Source organism: Schistocerca nitens, chromosome 8 (genome assembly GCF_023898315.1).
Source record: "Schistocerca nitens isolate TAMUIC-IGC-003100 chromosome 8, iqSchNite1.1, whole genome shotgun sequence".
Taxonomy (NCBI): Eukaryota; Metazoa; Arthropoda; class Insecta; order Orthoptera; family Acrididae; genus Schistocerca; species Schistocerca nitens.
Window position 1 is genome coordinate 98,082,433 of NC_064621.1, and position 15,424 is coordinate 98,097,856.

The window sequence follows — 15,424 nt, forward strand, 5'->3', positions numbered from 1 at the left end:
ATGAGACCATTCTTCATGGAAAATAAAAAAAAAGCTAAAATTTCTAGAATGATAGGTAAAGAATATAAAAGCACTACGGGTAAGAAAAAAGTAGAAAAAACTGAAATAACATGAGAACCTCAGAAAATGAGTTCATGACTCTCACTGAAATTCTGTTGCAAATCAGAGAACACGAGAATATGTTTTTCATAACGGGAGAACCGCACTTAAATATTTCATAATTTCTGGTTAAGTATGAATTAGGAACAAACGGAAGTGATAGCTAACCTAGTTCACAGGAGAGAAGTTACACGATAAAGCAAAGTAGGAGAATCAAGAAGAAAATCTAGTCTTCAGCGCAATTTAAAAGCACAAGGTGATATGTTACACATGTGTAAGAATTGTTCTTTTCAACTTCAAGGCGTCTTTAATGGCCACTCAGCAGTTGGGTTAAAGAGAGTAAAGCTGATAAGTATTCCTAAACAGGAAGGAAATGGAAAGAGGAAAGTCAGGCACTGAAAAAATGTTCGTAAATTTGTAGATAAAATTCTTAAGTTTCTGTCTTATTACTGCAGTCCTATTTCCAAGCTCTGTTTTCTTCACTTAGTGAGCTGTGGTTTCTAAAATAAGTAGAAGTACATATCACTGCTTTATTCTTCCCAAAGAATGACGAATGAGCTTTCTGTTTCTCTTACAAGGTACATAATATTCCAGAGTGTCATTACAATGCTCCAGGATGAAGCAACGGTGGACAGGGTACGGAGGGTGGCGTGGGGATGGGGGAGGGGGGAGGGGGGGAGGAGGCAAGACAGGAGAATTCAAGTGGTAAAAAAGGCAGCTATAGGAACGTCTTATGTATTCACCATGGATGTGTAAGCAGTGCAGTTAGTCTGAAACCACGTTCAGTTGCCTTTATCTTAAACAGAAGCTGGTATGCCACGATTTCACTGTTTATAATTGAGAAGACGGTTAAGTGGTATATTATGTTCGGTATGAAGGAGGAGGGCTACGCGCTAATGTACATGCAACTTTCATTAGACTTTTTTAGACACAGAAACGAAAGACTGTGATAAAAGTAAAGCTAAAATATTTTATAGTCATGGGTCCTTTGCTCAAAACAGAAATTTACTTCTCTTAAAAGTGTTATAACATTACAGCATAGCAACTGACATGATAATCATTCAAAAATATTTACTAAAAGGATACACCCGAATGGAATGCGATAACATGTATTCCACAACTGAACAGTGATAAAGTAAACAAATCATTATAAAGTAAAATATGTATCTCATCCCTTTTTTTATGACTTATCTGAAGTTCTGTGCTACACATCAGTTCGTTCTAGGAATAAAGTAGATGTTTCAGATATTGTAGTTCTGAAGTATAATCCATCTGTGGGTATTGAAAAGAAATTGGATTTTGAGGTGTATTCGAAATTACTTTCGAGGGACCCCAACACAGGCACCTGCATTAAAAAAATCTGTTCACCACACCAGTTGCAGTTCTGCTCAACAGTATTGTGATTTCATGTATCTAAGATCAGTTGTTCTAAGCCATTACGAAGATCTTTTTTAAAAATGATGTCAAGCAAATTTTGGAGAAAAAACAAAAAACTTATCCATTACTCTTTTGTGTGAAAACCTTTAAAATTAAAATTGACTTTTTTTTACCTATTTGTATGCTCAGTTCTGTTAGTAACATTAAAAACCATTCAAGTGTAAAAACTCGTGATTTGTTGCTTGTTAACAATGTTTTTTTTGCAAAACCTCGTATCTTAGCAAATAAGATCATAAATACCACAAAACAGCAGATATTGTAATTTTAGTTTAGGGCACAACACCTCTTCACAGTAGTATGAGTTGCACTAATATTAAAAATTGTACATATTAGAAACTCTACTTTTGAAACTTCCTGGCAGATTAAAACTGTGTGCCCGACCGACACTCGAACTCAGGTCCCGAGTTCGAGTCTCGGTCGGGCACACAGTTTTAATCTGCCAGGAAGTTTCATATCAGCGCACACTCCGCTGCAGAGTGAAAATCTCATTCTGGAAACATCCCCCAGGCTGTGGCTAAGCCATGTCTCCGCTATATCCTTTCTTTCAGGAGTGCTAGTTCTGTAAGGTTCGCAGGAGAGCTTCTGTAAAGTTTGGAAGGTAGGAGACGAGATACTGCCAGAAGTATAGCAGTGCGTACAGGGCGTGAGTCGTGCTTCGGTAGCTCAGATGGTGGTGGTGGTGGTTAGTGTTTAACGTCCCGTCGACAACGAGGTCATTAGAGACGGAGCGCAAGCTCGGGTTAGGGAAGGATTGGGAAGGAAATCGGCCGTGCCCTTTCAAAGGAACCATCCCGGCATTTGCCTGAAGCGATTTAGGGAAATCACGGAAAACCTAAATCAGGATGGCTGGAGACGGGATTGAACCGTCGTCCTCCCGAATGCGAGTCCAGTGTGCTAACCACTGCGCCACCTCGCTCGGTCTCCCAGATGGGAATATTTGAAGCATTACAGACAGGGCGTTGCAGTCATCTTGGGATTTTGACGATGTATCACGTCAGATGGTCAAAATCTGGCATTATATCCCTTAGGAATACATTCAACGCCTAAGGCGTCTTGCCACAATTGGCGCGTCTGCCCCCGTCGGAAGTTCGAGTCCTCTCTCGAGCATGGGTGTGTGTGTTGTCCTTAGCGTAAGTTAGTTTAAGTTAGATTAAGTAGTATGTAAGCATAGGGACCAATGACCTCCGCAGTTTGGTCTCATAGTAACTTACCACAAATTTCAAAATTTCCTATGTGGGAAAATAGTCAAGCTAAAGTTTATTTTTGTAAAAATATCTAGATAGGTGCATATCGTTATATCTAGATTGGTAAATGTAGACGTTACACACGACGTTAATGTGAGAAGCTACCGTATAACGTTATCGCCATCTGTTAGTTTTCGCACATAGATTCGAATTCACATTTAGTCGTTTTCCTGGGTGCTCCATAGATGGCCATGTTTTCTACATCCTTGTCCTTTTCCGTGTCACTGTTTTATATTTTTGATAAGGTTGGTGTTTTATAAAAATTTCATATCACCTTATGTTTGTACAAAAATAAGTCTATGATTTTTTTTTAATTTGATACTTTTGTATGCAAATGGGTCCTCTCTCCATACATGGCACTTCTTACCTTTTGTAACTCGTTTTTCGAAACATTGACTTGTATACATTTGTATTAACATTATTAGTTTATTTTTTATAAATCTTTTGGTAACTTCTAACATTAACAGTTTTTGTCACATCTATATTTGTCTGTGCCTATGAAAGGCATGCCCCTATCTTAATATTTCTTTAAAATGAGCTTTAGCTTCATTATTTGCCCACACAGAGGGGTCGAGGTGGCCAAACCGTTGGTGCTGCTGTAATCTGTAAACAATAACTCCAGTTCATGTTCGTATTGTGTCATGTATGCAGGTTCTTTTTCTCCATATGTTTATAGGTGTGTAGGTGTGACTATGTATTGAAATCTGAAAGAGATATGTGTTTAAGCGCAAGTTTGATGTGATCACCTTGGCAGATGCATGGTACATATTTTTCTCCTGTGTATTTTTACTGTGGTGCATTATCTTGTATCTTGTTTCTGTTACCTCTAGCACTTACTTTGGAATAAGGTTGGGCATCTCGGACATATTCGGAGTCGTGGTCACCTTTGTGCTCATACGGCAAAGACTACCAAATCCATCGGTTAGTCCCTCAACCGTTAGGGGTAAAACTCAGTGGGACTCGGGGTAAGTAAGGCTAGCAACCTGCTTCCCTGGTACCTTACATATGATGCTGGCAACAATCAGAGCAAAATATCTCGGACCTTTGGAGGTGACGGAGTCCCACCTCTAACTGATAAACCAGGGACTCCTAAGATACGACTTGGCAAACAAATGGTAATGAGATGGGGAGCTATTAACATCAATGGGGGCTACTCTGGGAAGAAGGTAGAGCTGGCTGAGGCTGCAAGTAAGATGGGGCTGGACGTTTTAGCTGTTAGTGACATTCGGGTAAGGGGTGAGAAAGAAGAGGAAGTGGGAGAATACAAGGTCTACTTGTCAGGAGTCAAAGCAGGAATAGTACAGTGGGGTGTAGGGCTTTACGTCAGGAAAGAAATCGAACCCAGCGTACTTCCAATAAGGTATGTAAACGAACGACTGATGTGGATAGATTTGACAGTGTCTAGGAAGAAAATTAGGACTGTGTCAGTATATCCGTATTGTGAAGGGACAGATCAAGATAAGATGGATAGTTTTTATGATACACTCAGTGATGTAGTTGTTAGAATAAAGGACAAGGTCAGTGTTCTGCTCATGGGTGATTTTAATGCCAGGATTGGAAATCGAACAGAAGGGTATGAAAAGGTTATGGGTAAATTTGGAGAGGATATGGAGGCCAACAGGAACGGGAAACAACTCTTGGATTTCTGTGCCAGACTGGGCTTAGTAATCACAAACTCCTTTTTTAAACATAAGAACATTCATCGGTATATTTCGGAAGGTAGGGGAACCAGATCTGTCATTGACTATATAATAACAGATCAGGAATTCAGGAAGGCTGTGAGGGACACACGTGTATTCAGGGGATTCTTTGATGACACTGATCACTATTTAATCTGCAGTGAAATTGGTATTGTGAGGCCGAAAGTGCAGGAGGTCAGGTCCATATGTAGGAGGATAAGAGTGGAGAAACTTCAGGATAAGGAAATCAGGCACAAGTACATAACAGTGATCTCAGATAGGTACCAGTTAGTTGAATGTAATCAATTACAGTCATTTAAAAAGGAATGGACAAGGTACAGGGACACAGTACTATAAGTGGCTAAAGAATGTCTTGGAACAGTAGTGAGTAAAGGTAGGATGAAGCAAACAGCTTGGTGGAATGACACAGTCAAGGCAGCCTGTAAAAGGAAAAAGAATGCGTATCAAAAATGGGTACATACTAGAACTCAGGTAGACAGAGAAAGTTATGTTGAAGAAAGAAACAAAGCTAAACAGATAATTGCAGCATCCAAGAAGAAATCATGGGAAGACTTTGGAAACAGGTTGGAGACTTTGGGCCAGCTGCTGGAAAACCATTCTGGAGTGTAATTAGCAGTCTTCGAAAGGGAGGTAAGAAGGAAATTACAAGTATTTTGGACAGGTCAGGAAAACTGCTGGTGAATCCTGTGGATTCCTTGGGCAGATGGGGGGAATATTTTGAAGAGTTGCTCAATGTAGGTGAAAATAAGATCACTAATGTTTCAGATTCCGATGTACAATGGGATAGGAATGATGATGGAAATAAGATCACATTTGAGGAAGTGGAGAAAATGATCAATAGATTGCAGTACAATAAAGGAGCTGGGGTGGATGAAATTAAATCGGAACTCATCAAATACAGTGGAATGTCAGGTCTTAAATGGCTACACAGGATAACTGAAATGGCCTTGAAGTCGGGATAGGTTCCATCAGACTGGACAAAAGCAGTAATCACACCAACATGGAAACAGTAAAGATTGTGACAACTACAGAGGTATCTCTTTAATCAGCGTTGTGGGTAAAATCTTCTGAGGTATTGTTGAAAGGAAAGTGCGAGTATTAGTTGAGGACCAATTGGATGAAAATCAGTGTGGGTTTAGGCCTCTTAGAGGTTGTTAGGACCAGATATTTAGCTTACGGCAAATAATGGAGAAGTGTTACGAGTGGAATAGGGAATTGTATCTATGCTTTATAGATCTAGAAAAGGCATATGACCGGGTTCCTAGGAGGAAGTTATTGTCTGTTCTACGAGATTATGGAATAGGAGGCAAACTTTTGCAAGCAATTAAAGGTCTTTACAAAGATAGTCAGGCAGGAGTTAGAGTTGACGGTAAATTGGGTTCATGGTTCAGAGTAGTTTCAGGGGTAAGACAAGGCTGCAACCTGTCTCCACTGTTGTTCATATTATTTATGGATCATAGGTTGAAAACAGTAGACAGGCTGGGTGAGATTCAGATATGTGAACACAAAATAAGCAGTCTTGCATATGCGGATGACTAAGTTGTGATGGCAGATTCGATTGAAAGTTTGCAAAGTAATATTTCAGAGCTAGATCAGAAATGTAAGGACTATGGTATGAAGATTAGCATCTCCAAAACGAAAGGTCAGTGGGAAAGAGAGATAAACGAATTGAGTGCCAAACAGGAGGAACAAATTTAGAACAGGTGGACAGTTTCAAGTACTTAGGATGCATATTCTCAAAGGATGGCAACATAGTGAAAGAACTGGAAGCGAGGTGTAGCAAAGCTAATGCAGTGAGCGCTCAGCTACTACTCTCTTCTGCAAGAAGGAAGTCAGTACCAAGACTAAGTTATCTGTGCACCGTTCAGTCTTTCGACCAACTTTGTTGTATGGGAGCGAAAGCTGGGTGGATTCAGGTTACCTTATCAATAACGTTGAGGTTACGGATATGAAAGTAGCTAGGATGATTGCAGGTACTAGTAGATGGGAACAATGGCAGGAGGGTGTCCACAATGAGGAAATCAAAGAAAAACTGGGAATGAACTCTATAGATGTAGCAGTCAGGGCGAACAGGCTTAGATGGTGGGGTCATGTTACACGCATGGGAGAAGCAAGGTTACCCAAGATACTCATGGGTTCAGCAGTAGAGAGTAGGAGGAGTCGGGGCAGACCAAGGAGAAGGTACCTGGATTAAGAATGATTTCGAAGTAATAGGCTTAACATCAGAAGAGGCACCAATGTTAGCACTGAATAGGGGATAATGGAGGAATTTTATAAGGGGGACTATGCTCCAGACTGAACGCTGAAAGGCATAATCAGTCTTAAATGATGATGATGATGACATTGATCTCTTAACTTACGCTACTTGATGTTTGTTTGGCGTTTGTCGTGTTTTCTACGGTCTGTTTGTGTTCCAGTCTGCCGGTCGTGGTGGACGAGCGGTTCTAGGCTATTCAGTCTGGAAACGAGCGACCGGTACGGTCGCTGGTTCGAATCCTGCCTCGGGCATGGATGTGTGTGATGTCCTTAGTTTAGTTAGGTTTAAGTAGTTCTAAGTTCTAGGGGACAGATGACCTCAGATGTTAAGTCCCATAGTGCTCAGAGCCATTTGAACCATTTTTTTTTCCTCGCGTGTATAATTTAAAAAAAAAATTAAATTTTCTTGCCAATGAATTATATTAAGTGTAATGTCTTACTTCTGTTATTGCTCATATATATATATATATATATATATATATATATATATATATATATATATATATATACACTCCTGGAAATGGAAAAAAGAACACATTGACACCGGTGTGTCAGACCCACCATACTTGCTCCGGACACTGCGAGAGGGCTGTACAAGCAATGATGACACGCACGGCACAGCGGACACACCAGGAACCGCGGTGTTGGCCGTCGAATGGCGCTAGTTGCGCAGCATTTGTGCACCGCCGCCGTCAGTGTCAGCCAGTTTGCCGTGGCATACGGAGCTCCATCGCAGTCTTTAACACTGGTAACATGCCGCGACAGCGTGGACGTGAACCGTATGTGCAGTTGACGGACTTTGAGCGAGGGCGTATAGTGGGCATGCGGGAGGCCGGGTGGACGTAACGCCGAATTGCTCAACACGTGGGGCGTGAGGTCTCCACAGTACATCGATGTTGTCGCCAGTGGTCGGCGGAAGGTGCACGTGCCCGTCGACCTGGGACCGGACCGCAGCGACGCACGGATGCGCGCCAAGACCGTAGGATCCTACGCAGTGCCGTAGGGGACCGCACCGCCACTTCCCAGTAAATTAGGGACACTGTTGCTCCTGGGGTATCGGCGAGGACCATTCGCAACCGTCTCCATGAAGCTGGGCTACGGTCCCGCACACCGTTAGGCCGTCTTCCGCTCACGCCCCAACATCGTGCAGCCCGCCTCCAGTGGTGTCGCGACAGGCGTGAATGGAGGGACGAATGGAGACGTGTCGTCTTCAGCGATGAGAGTAGCTTCTGCCTTGGTGCCAATGATGGTCGTATGCGTGTTTGGCGCCGTGCAGGTGAGCGCCACAATCAGGACTGCATACGACCGAGGCACACAGGGCCAACACCCGGCATCATGGTGTGGGGAGCGATCTCCTACACTGGCCGTACACCACTGGTGATCGTCGAGGGGACACTGAATAGTGCACGGTACATCCAAACCGTCATCGAACCCATCGTTCTACCATTCCTAGACCGGCAAGGGAACTTGCTGTTCCAACAGGACAATGCACGTCCGCATGTATCCCGTGCCACCCAACGTGCTCTAGAAGGTGTAAGTCAACTACCCTGGCCAGCAAGATCTCCGGATCTGTCCCCCATTGAGCATGTTTGGGACTGGATGAAGCGTCGTCTCACGCGGTCTGCACGTCCGGCACGAACGCTGGTCCAACTGAGGCGCCAGGTGGAAATGGCATGGCAAGCCGTTCCACAGGACTACATCCAGCATCTCTACGATCGTCTCCATGGGAGAATAGCAGCCTGCATTGCTGCGAAAGGTGGATATACACTGTACTAGTGCCGACATTGTGCACGCTCTGTTGCCTGTGTCTATGTGCCTGTGGTTCTGTCAGTGTGATCATGTGATGTATCTGACCCCAGGAATGTGTCAATAAAGTTTCCCCTTCCTGGGACAATGAATTCACGGTGTTCTTATTTCAATTTCCAGGAGTGTGTATATATATATATATATATATATATATATATATATATATATATATATATATATATATCGTGCCACATTCCACATTTCTTTAAATCACTTCTGATGCAATTTACTGTTCGTTAAGTAATTGTAATTTGGTGCATGCTTAAGAAAGAAGCTGTCATTTTTCGGTATTGTCTTAATGATGGCCATATGTTGGTTGTATGTTAACTATTTAATTAATGTGGTCTAAAATAAATTGTTAACTTATTTCTTGAATTGCTAGTTGTTGTGTTTAAGGAGTGACATTACAGAGGCATGCAGACTGGCAGCAGCAACTGCTGGTAAAACTTTTCTGAAGGTATTTATCTAGAGTATAGCTCATAGGGAAGTGAAACGTGAACGATTAGTAGTTCAGACAAGAGGCCAGTTCGGTTGGGGACTCAGGAGGAGCCAGGTCCGCACAGTGCCAGAACACGCCGGGAACGCTGGCGGCACGCATGGACCGCCGGTTGGAAGGGCTGTGGTCACGGGGGTGCACGACCTCGTCCTAAACCAGATCCAGCAAGCCTTCCGTGCTCAGTGTACCCTTCATCCCCACTTCCGAAGTCACACTGCTTGTTCCACATGCTCAGTGAATATTCTCTGTGTGTGAAATACGTACAGTCACTCATACACCCTTCATAGGAAGCCTCCGTAATTCTTACTAACATCGAAATAAGTATCCAAGGAATAGAAAATCAACTGAAATCACTCAACAGAGGAAAGTCCACTGGACCTAACGCGATACCAACTCGATTCTACACAGAATGCGCGAAAGAACTGCCCCCCCCCCCCCTTCTCAGCCGTGTACCGCAAGTCTATAGAGGAACTGAAGATTCCAAATGATTGGAAAAGAGCACAGGTAGTCCCAGTCTTCAAGAAGGGTCGTCGAGCAGATGCGCAAAACCATAGGCCTATATCTTCGACATTGATCTGTTGTAGAATTTTAGAACATGTGTTTTGCTCACGTATCATATCATTTCTGGAAACCCAGAATCTACTATGTAGGAATCAACATGGATTCCGGAAACAGCGATCGTGTGAGACCCAACTCGCTTTATTTGTTCATGAGACCCAGAAAATGTTATATACAGGCTCCCAGGTAGATGCCATTTTCCTTGACTTCCGGAAGGCGTTCGATGCAGTTCCGCACTGTCGCCTGATAAACAAGGTAAGAGCCTACTGAATATCAGACCAGCTGTGTGGCTGGATTGAAGAGTTTTCAGCAAACAGAACACAGCATGTTGTTCTCAATGGAGAGACGTCTACAGACGTTAAAGTAACCTCTGGTGTGCCACAGAGGAGTGTTATGGGACCATTGCTTTTCACAATGTATATAAATGACCTAGTAGATAGTGTCGGAAGTTCTATGCGGCTTTTCGTGGATGATGCTGTAGTATACAGAGAAGTTGCAGGATTAGAAAAATGCAGCGTAATGCAGGAAGATCTACAGCGGATAGGCACTTGGATCAGGGAGTGGCAACTGACCCTTAACATAGACAAATGTAATGTATTGCGAATACATAGAAAGAAGGATCCTTTATTGTATGATTATATGATAGCGGAACAAACACTGGTAGCAGTTACTTCTGTAAAATATCTGGGAGTATGCGTGCAGAACGATTTGAAGTGGAATGATCATATAAAATTGATTGTTGGTAAGGCGGGTGCCAGGTTGAGATTCGTTGGGAGAGTCCTTGGAAAATGTAGTCCATCAACAAAGGAGGTGGCTTACAAAACACTCGTTCGACCTATACTTGAGTATTGCTCATCAGTGTGGGATCCGCAACAGGTCGGGTTGACAGAGGAGATAGAGAAGATCCAAAGAAGAGCGGCGCGTTTCGTCACAGGGTTATTTGGTAAGGGTGATAGCGTTACGGAGATGTTTAGCAAACTCAAGTGGTAGACTCTTCCAGAGAGGCGCTCTGCATCGCGGTGTAGCTTGCTGTCCAGGCTTAGAGAGGGTGTGTTTCTGGATGAGGTGTCGAATATATTGCTTCCCGCTGCTTATACCTCCCGAGGAGATCACGAATGTAAAATTAGAGAGATTCGAGCGCACGGAGGCTTTCCGGCAGTCGTTCTTCCCGCGAACCATACGCGAGTGGAACAGGAAAGGGAGGTAATGACAGTGGCACGTAAAGTGCCCTCCGCCACGCACCGTTGGGTGGCTTGCGGAATTTAAATGTAGATGTAGATGTAGATGTAGAAGTCAGTATACGATGCTTCCACAGGCATTCGGTACCATTTCATGACCAATAAGGACAAAAATTGTTGTATGAAGCTGTGATGCGCTTAAAAGAAGACGTGTGGTGTGTATGGCAGGGGCTCACAGCTTTTCGTCGCGAAATACTTACGTCGACGACGGCCTGCGCGTCGCTGGCGGTGATGTTCTCGTGCCCGAAGTAGAAGTCGCGCAGCTGCAGGGCGGCCTCCTCGCGCTGCTGCGGCGTCGGCAGGTGCAGCTGCGGGGACACCGCCGCCACGAAGTTGTCGCTCAGCTGCTGCAGCGCCGCCGCGTCGTCCAGGTACCGCTTGCCTGCAACACACGGTAGGCGCGCTGCTTACCACAGTCTAATCCTGTGGATAGTGAACCAGCTGCCACTGTCCGTTCCCTACCCATCCCTTCCCATCCAGTCCGCGAATGGTGCAAGGCAAGAATACAATAGAGATAAAAGAATGGAACCGCAAAATTACAGACCCATAACCTCAGCATATCCTTGCTGTAGAATTCTTGTACGTATTTTAATAAATTTCCTTGAGGGAGGAAAGCCTACATCCCTAAATCGACACATATTTGGAAAGCATCAATCACACGAAACTCAACTTGTCCTTTTCTCGCACCATATCCTGTGAACCATGGATGACCGGCACCAGGCAGATTCGATACTTCTAGTTTTCCAGAAAACGTCTCGCACAGTTCCGCACTGTAGACTGTTAATAGAAGTCCAATCATTCGGAATACACTACTGACCATTAAAATTGCTACACCACGAAGATGACGTGCTACAGGCGCGAAATTTAATCGAAATGAAGAAGATGCGGTGATATGCAAATGATTAGCTTTTCAGAGCATTCACACAAGGTTGGCTCCGATGGCGACACCTACGACGTGCTGACATAAGGAAAGTTTACAACCGATTTCTCATACACAAACAGCAGTTGATGGCGATGCCTGGTGAAACGTTGTTGTGATGCTTCGTGTAAGGAGGAGAAATGCGTACCATCACGTTTCCGACTTTGATAAAGATCGGATTGTAGCATATCGCGATTGCGGTTTATCGTATCGAGACATTGCTGCTCGCGTTGGTCGAGATCCAATGACTGTTGGCAAAATATGGAATCGGTGGGTTCAGGAGGGTAATACTGAACGCCGTGCTGGATCCCAAAGGCCTCGTATCACTAGCAGTCGAGATGACAGGCATCTTATCTGCATGGCTGTAACGCATCGTGCAGCCACGTCTCGATCCCTGAGTCAACAGATGGGGATGTTTGCAAGACAACAACCATCTGCACGAACAGTTCGACGACGTTTGCAGCAGCATGGAATATCAGCTCGGAGACAATGGCTGTAGTTCCCCTTGACGCTGCATCACAGACAGGAGCGCCTGCGATGGTGTATTCAACGACGGACCTGGGTGCACGAATGGCAAAAAGTCATTTTTTCGCATGAATCCAGGTTCCGTTTACAGCATCGTGATGGTCGCGTCCGTGTTTGGCGACATCGCGGTGCACGCACATTGGAAGCGTGTATTCGTCATCGCCATACTGGCGTATCACGCGGCGTGATGGTATGGGGTGCCATTGGTTACACGTCTCGGTCACCTTTTGTTCGCATTGACGGCACTTTGAACACTGCACGTTACATTTCAGATGTGTTACGACCCGTGGCTCTACCCTTCATTCTATCCCTGCGAAACCCTGCATTTCAGCAGAATAATGCACGACCGCATGTTGCAGGCCCTGTACGGGCCTTTCTGGATACAGAAAATGTTCGACTGCTGCCCTGGCCAGCACATTCTCCAGATCTTTCACCAATTGAAAACGTCTGTTGAATGGTGACCGAGAAACTGGCTCGTCACAATACGCCAGTCACTACTCTTGATGATCTGTAGTATCGTGTTGAAGCTGCATGGGCAGCTGTATCTGTACACGCCATCCAAGCTCTGTTTGACTGAATGCCCAGGCGTATCAAGGCCGTTATTACGGCCAGAGGTGGTTGTTCTGGGTACTGATTTCTGGGGATCTATGCACCCAAATTGCGTGAAAATGTAATCACATGTCATTTCTAGTATAATATATTTGTCCAATGAATACCCGTTTATCATCGGCATTTCTTCTTGGTGTAGCAATTTTAATGGCCAGTAGCGTAGGTTCTCAGGTATGTGACTGGCTCGAAGACTTTTAAGTCACAGAGGTGAGTACGTTGTCCTTGAAGAAAAGTGTTCATCAGAAACAAAATTATCGTCGGCAGTGCGCCAGGGAAGTGCGGTAGGACCTCTGTCGTAGTCCGCAGCTCGTGGTCTAGTGGCTAGCGTTGCTGCCTCTGTAACACGGGGTCCCGCGTTCGATTCGCGGCCGCGTTGGGCATTTTCTCCGTCCGGGGACTGAGTCTTCGTATGGTCCTCATCATTTCATCATCATTCGTGAAAGTGGCTAGATTGGACTGTGTAAAAATTGGGACTTTGTACGGACGTTGATGACCGCGCAGTTGAGCGCCCAACAAACCAGTCATCGTCATCATCATCATCATCATCATCATCATCATCATCATCATCATCACCTCGGCCGTGGTGTACTTCCTTCCAGCCACGTCGACGGGTCGAGGTCCTCCTTACTCGTCTTCGCATCGGCCACAGCCATATGACGCATGGATTTTTACTCCGGCGAGAGGACCCTCCGATGTGTGGTGCTTGTGGCGTGCAGGTCAGGGTGCACCACATTTTATTGGTCTGCATTTTATTTGCTGACCAGCGTATTTGCCGGCGGATCTGCAGTCTATTTCATGCAATACTCAAACGAATGTGGTTCGTGTTTTAAAGTTTTGTGAATTGTCCCACGTTTTCAACAAGATTTTGGGCATATGTTTTTAAAGTGTCGACAGGGTGGCTGGCTCAGCCACGTTTTTTGCAAGTGGTTAGCCAGTCATATTTCCCTGAGCTGTCTTTTAGCTCTTCTGTGTTTGGTTTTCCCTCTGTTTCAATTTCTTGATTAGCTATCTTGCCTCTTCATTGGTTTTAGTGCATATGAGAGTGCCTGTGCGGTGGAGTAATTGTGTGGTCATTTCGTGGGCAAGCGTGTACGATAGTTTTCGATCTTATCCACATTCGTTTATTTTAATCATCGTTAGGGTGCTGATAACCTCGCCGTTGACCGCCCATAAGGTCCTCAAACCACACACACACACACACACACACACACACACACACACACACACACACACCTCCCGTTCTCTGTTTGCATAAATGATCTGACAGACAGGGTGAGCAACACTCTGCAACTGTTTGCTGATGATGTTGTATTGCACGGAGAAGTGTCATCATTGAGTGGCTGTAGGAGAATACAGTATGACTTATAAAGGAGTTTCATTTCTTGTAATGAATGGCAGCTTATTCTAAAAATGTAGAAAAATGTAAGTTGACAAGTGTCACTCCATTATGGACTGATTCGTCTCATTATCATTTCACTCCTTTGATTTAATTTTCATTTCTGAGACATTCTTGTACTGATTACATACTGTGACGGCAAAAAATCAAAACATCAAAAAATTATTAATGTAGACTAATGGAATTTCTGGAATATATTTGTCTAGGTAACATATTTAAGTGGTTAACATTGCAAGATCAAGGTTAATGTAGGCACGAGATAAGCCATTGCAAATGTGAAATGCTGGTACATCAGTAACCGGTGTAACCGTCAGAATGTTGAATGCAAGCAGAGAAACCTGCCTGCGTTGAGTTAGACAGGTGCCGGATATCAGTTTTGGGGTGGACTTTCACACCTGTCGCACTTGGTCGGTCAACACAGGGACAGTTAATAGTGGTTGTGGATGACGTTCGAGTTGTCCAATGATCTCACTTATGTGCCAGATTCTAGACAGGTCTGGTGATCGAACAGGTCAAGGCAACTTGTTGGCACTCTGTAGATGATGTTGCGTTACAACAGTAGTACGTGGTCGAACGTTATCCTGTTGAAAAACACACCCTGGAATGCTGTTCATGAATGGCAGCACAACAGGTCGAATCACCAGACTTACACACAAAGTTGCAATCAGGGTGCGTGGTTCAAAATGGTTCAAATGGCTCTGAGCACTATGGGACTCAACTGCTGAGGTCATAAGTCCCCTAGAACTTAGAACTACTTAAACCTAACTAACCTAAGGACAACACACACATCCATGCCCGAGGCAGGATTCGAACCTGCGACCGTAGCGGCCGCGCGGTTCCAGACTGTAGCGCCAGAACCGCTCGGCCACCAACGGCCGGCAGGGTGCGTGGGATAACCACAAGAGTGCTCCTGTTGTCAATCGAAATCGCACCCAGATCTAAACTCCAGTTCCAGGTTCAGTGTGCCTAACACACACACTGGTTGGTTGCAGGTCCTCAACTGGCCTCTTCTAACCAACATACGGTCATTACTGACTCCAAAGCAGAAACAAATTTCTTCATAAAACACAACAGACCTCCACCCTGCCGCGAATTAGCTCCCCTTTGACACCACTGGAGTCGCAAATGGCGGTGGTTTGAG

The 15,424-nt window shown here is 44.5% G+C and overlaps 1 protein-coding gene across 1 annotated transcript in view; it reads right to left on the reverse strand.

Moving 5' to 3' along the window:
* Positions 1 to 15,424, reverse strand: part of LOC126198850 (carboxylesterase 4A-like) — a 118,806-nt gene that overhangs the window by 29,241 nt on the left and 74,141 nt on the right. Inside the window, exon 7 of the mRNA XM_049935436.1 lies at positions 11,035 to 11,216. Within this exon, the coding sequence (XP_049791393.1) occupies positions 11,035 to 11,216 (182 nt within the window). The remainder of the gene's footprint in view (positions 1 to 11,034; positions 11,217 to 15,424) is intronic.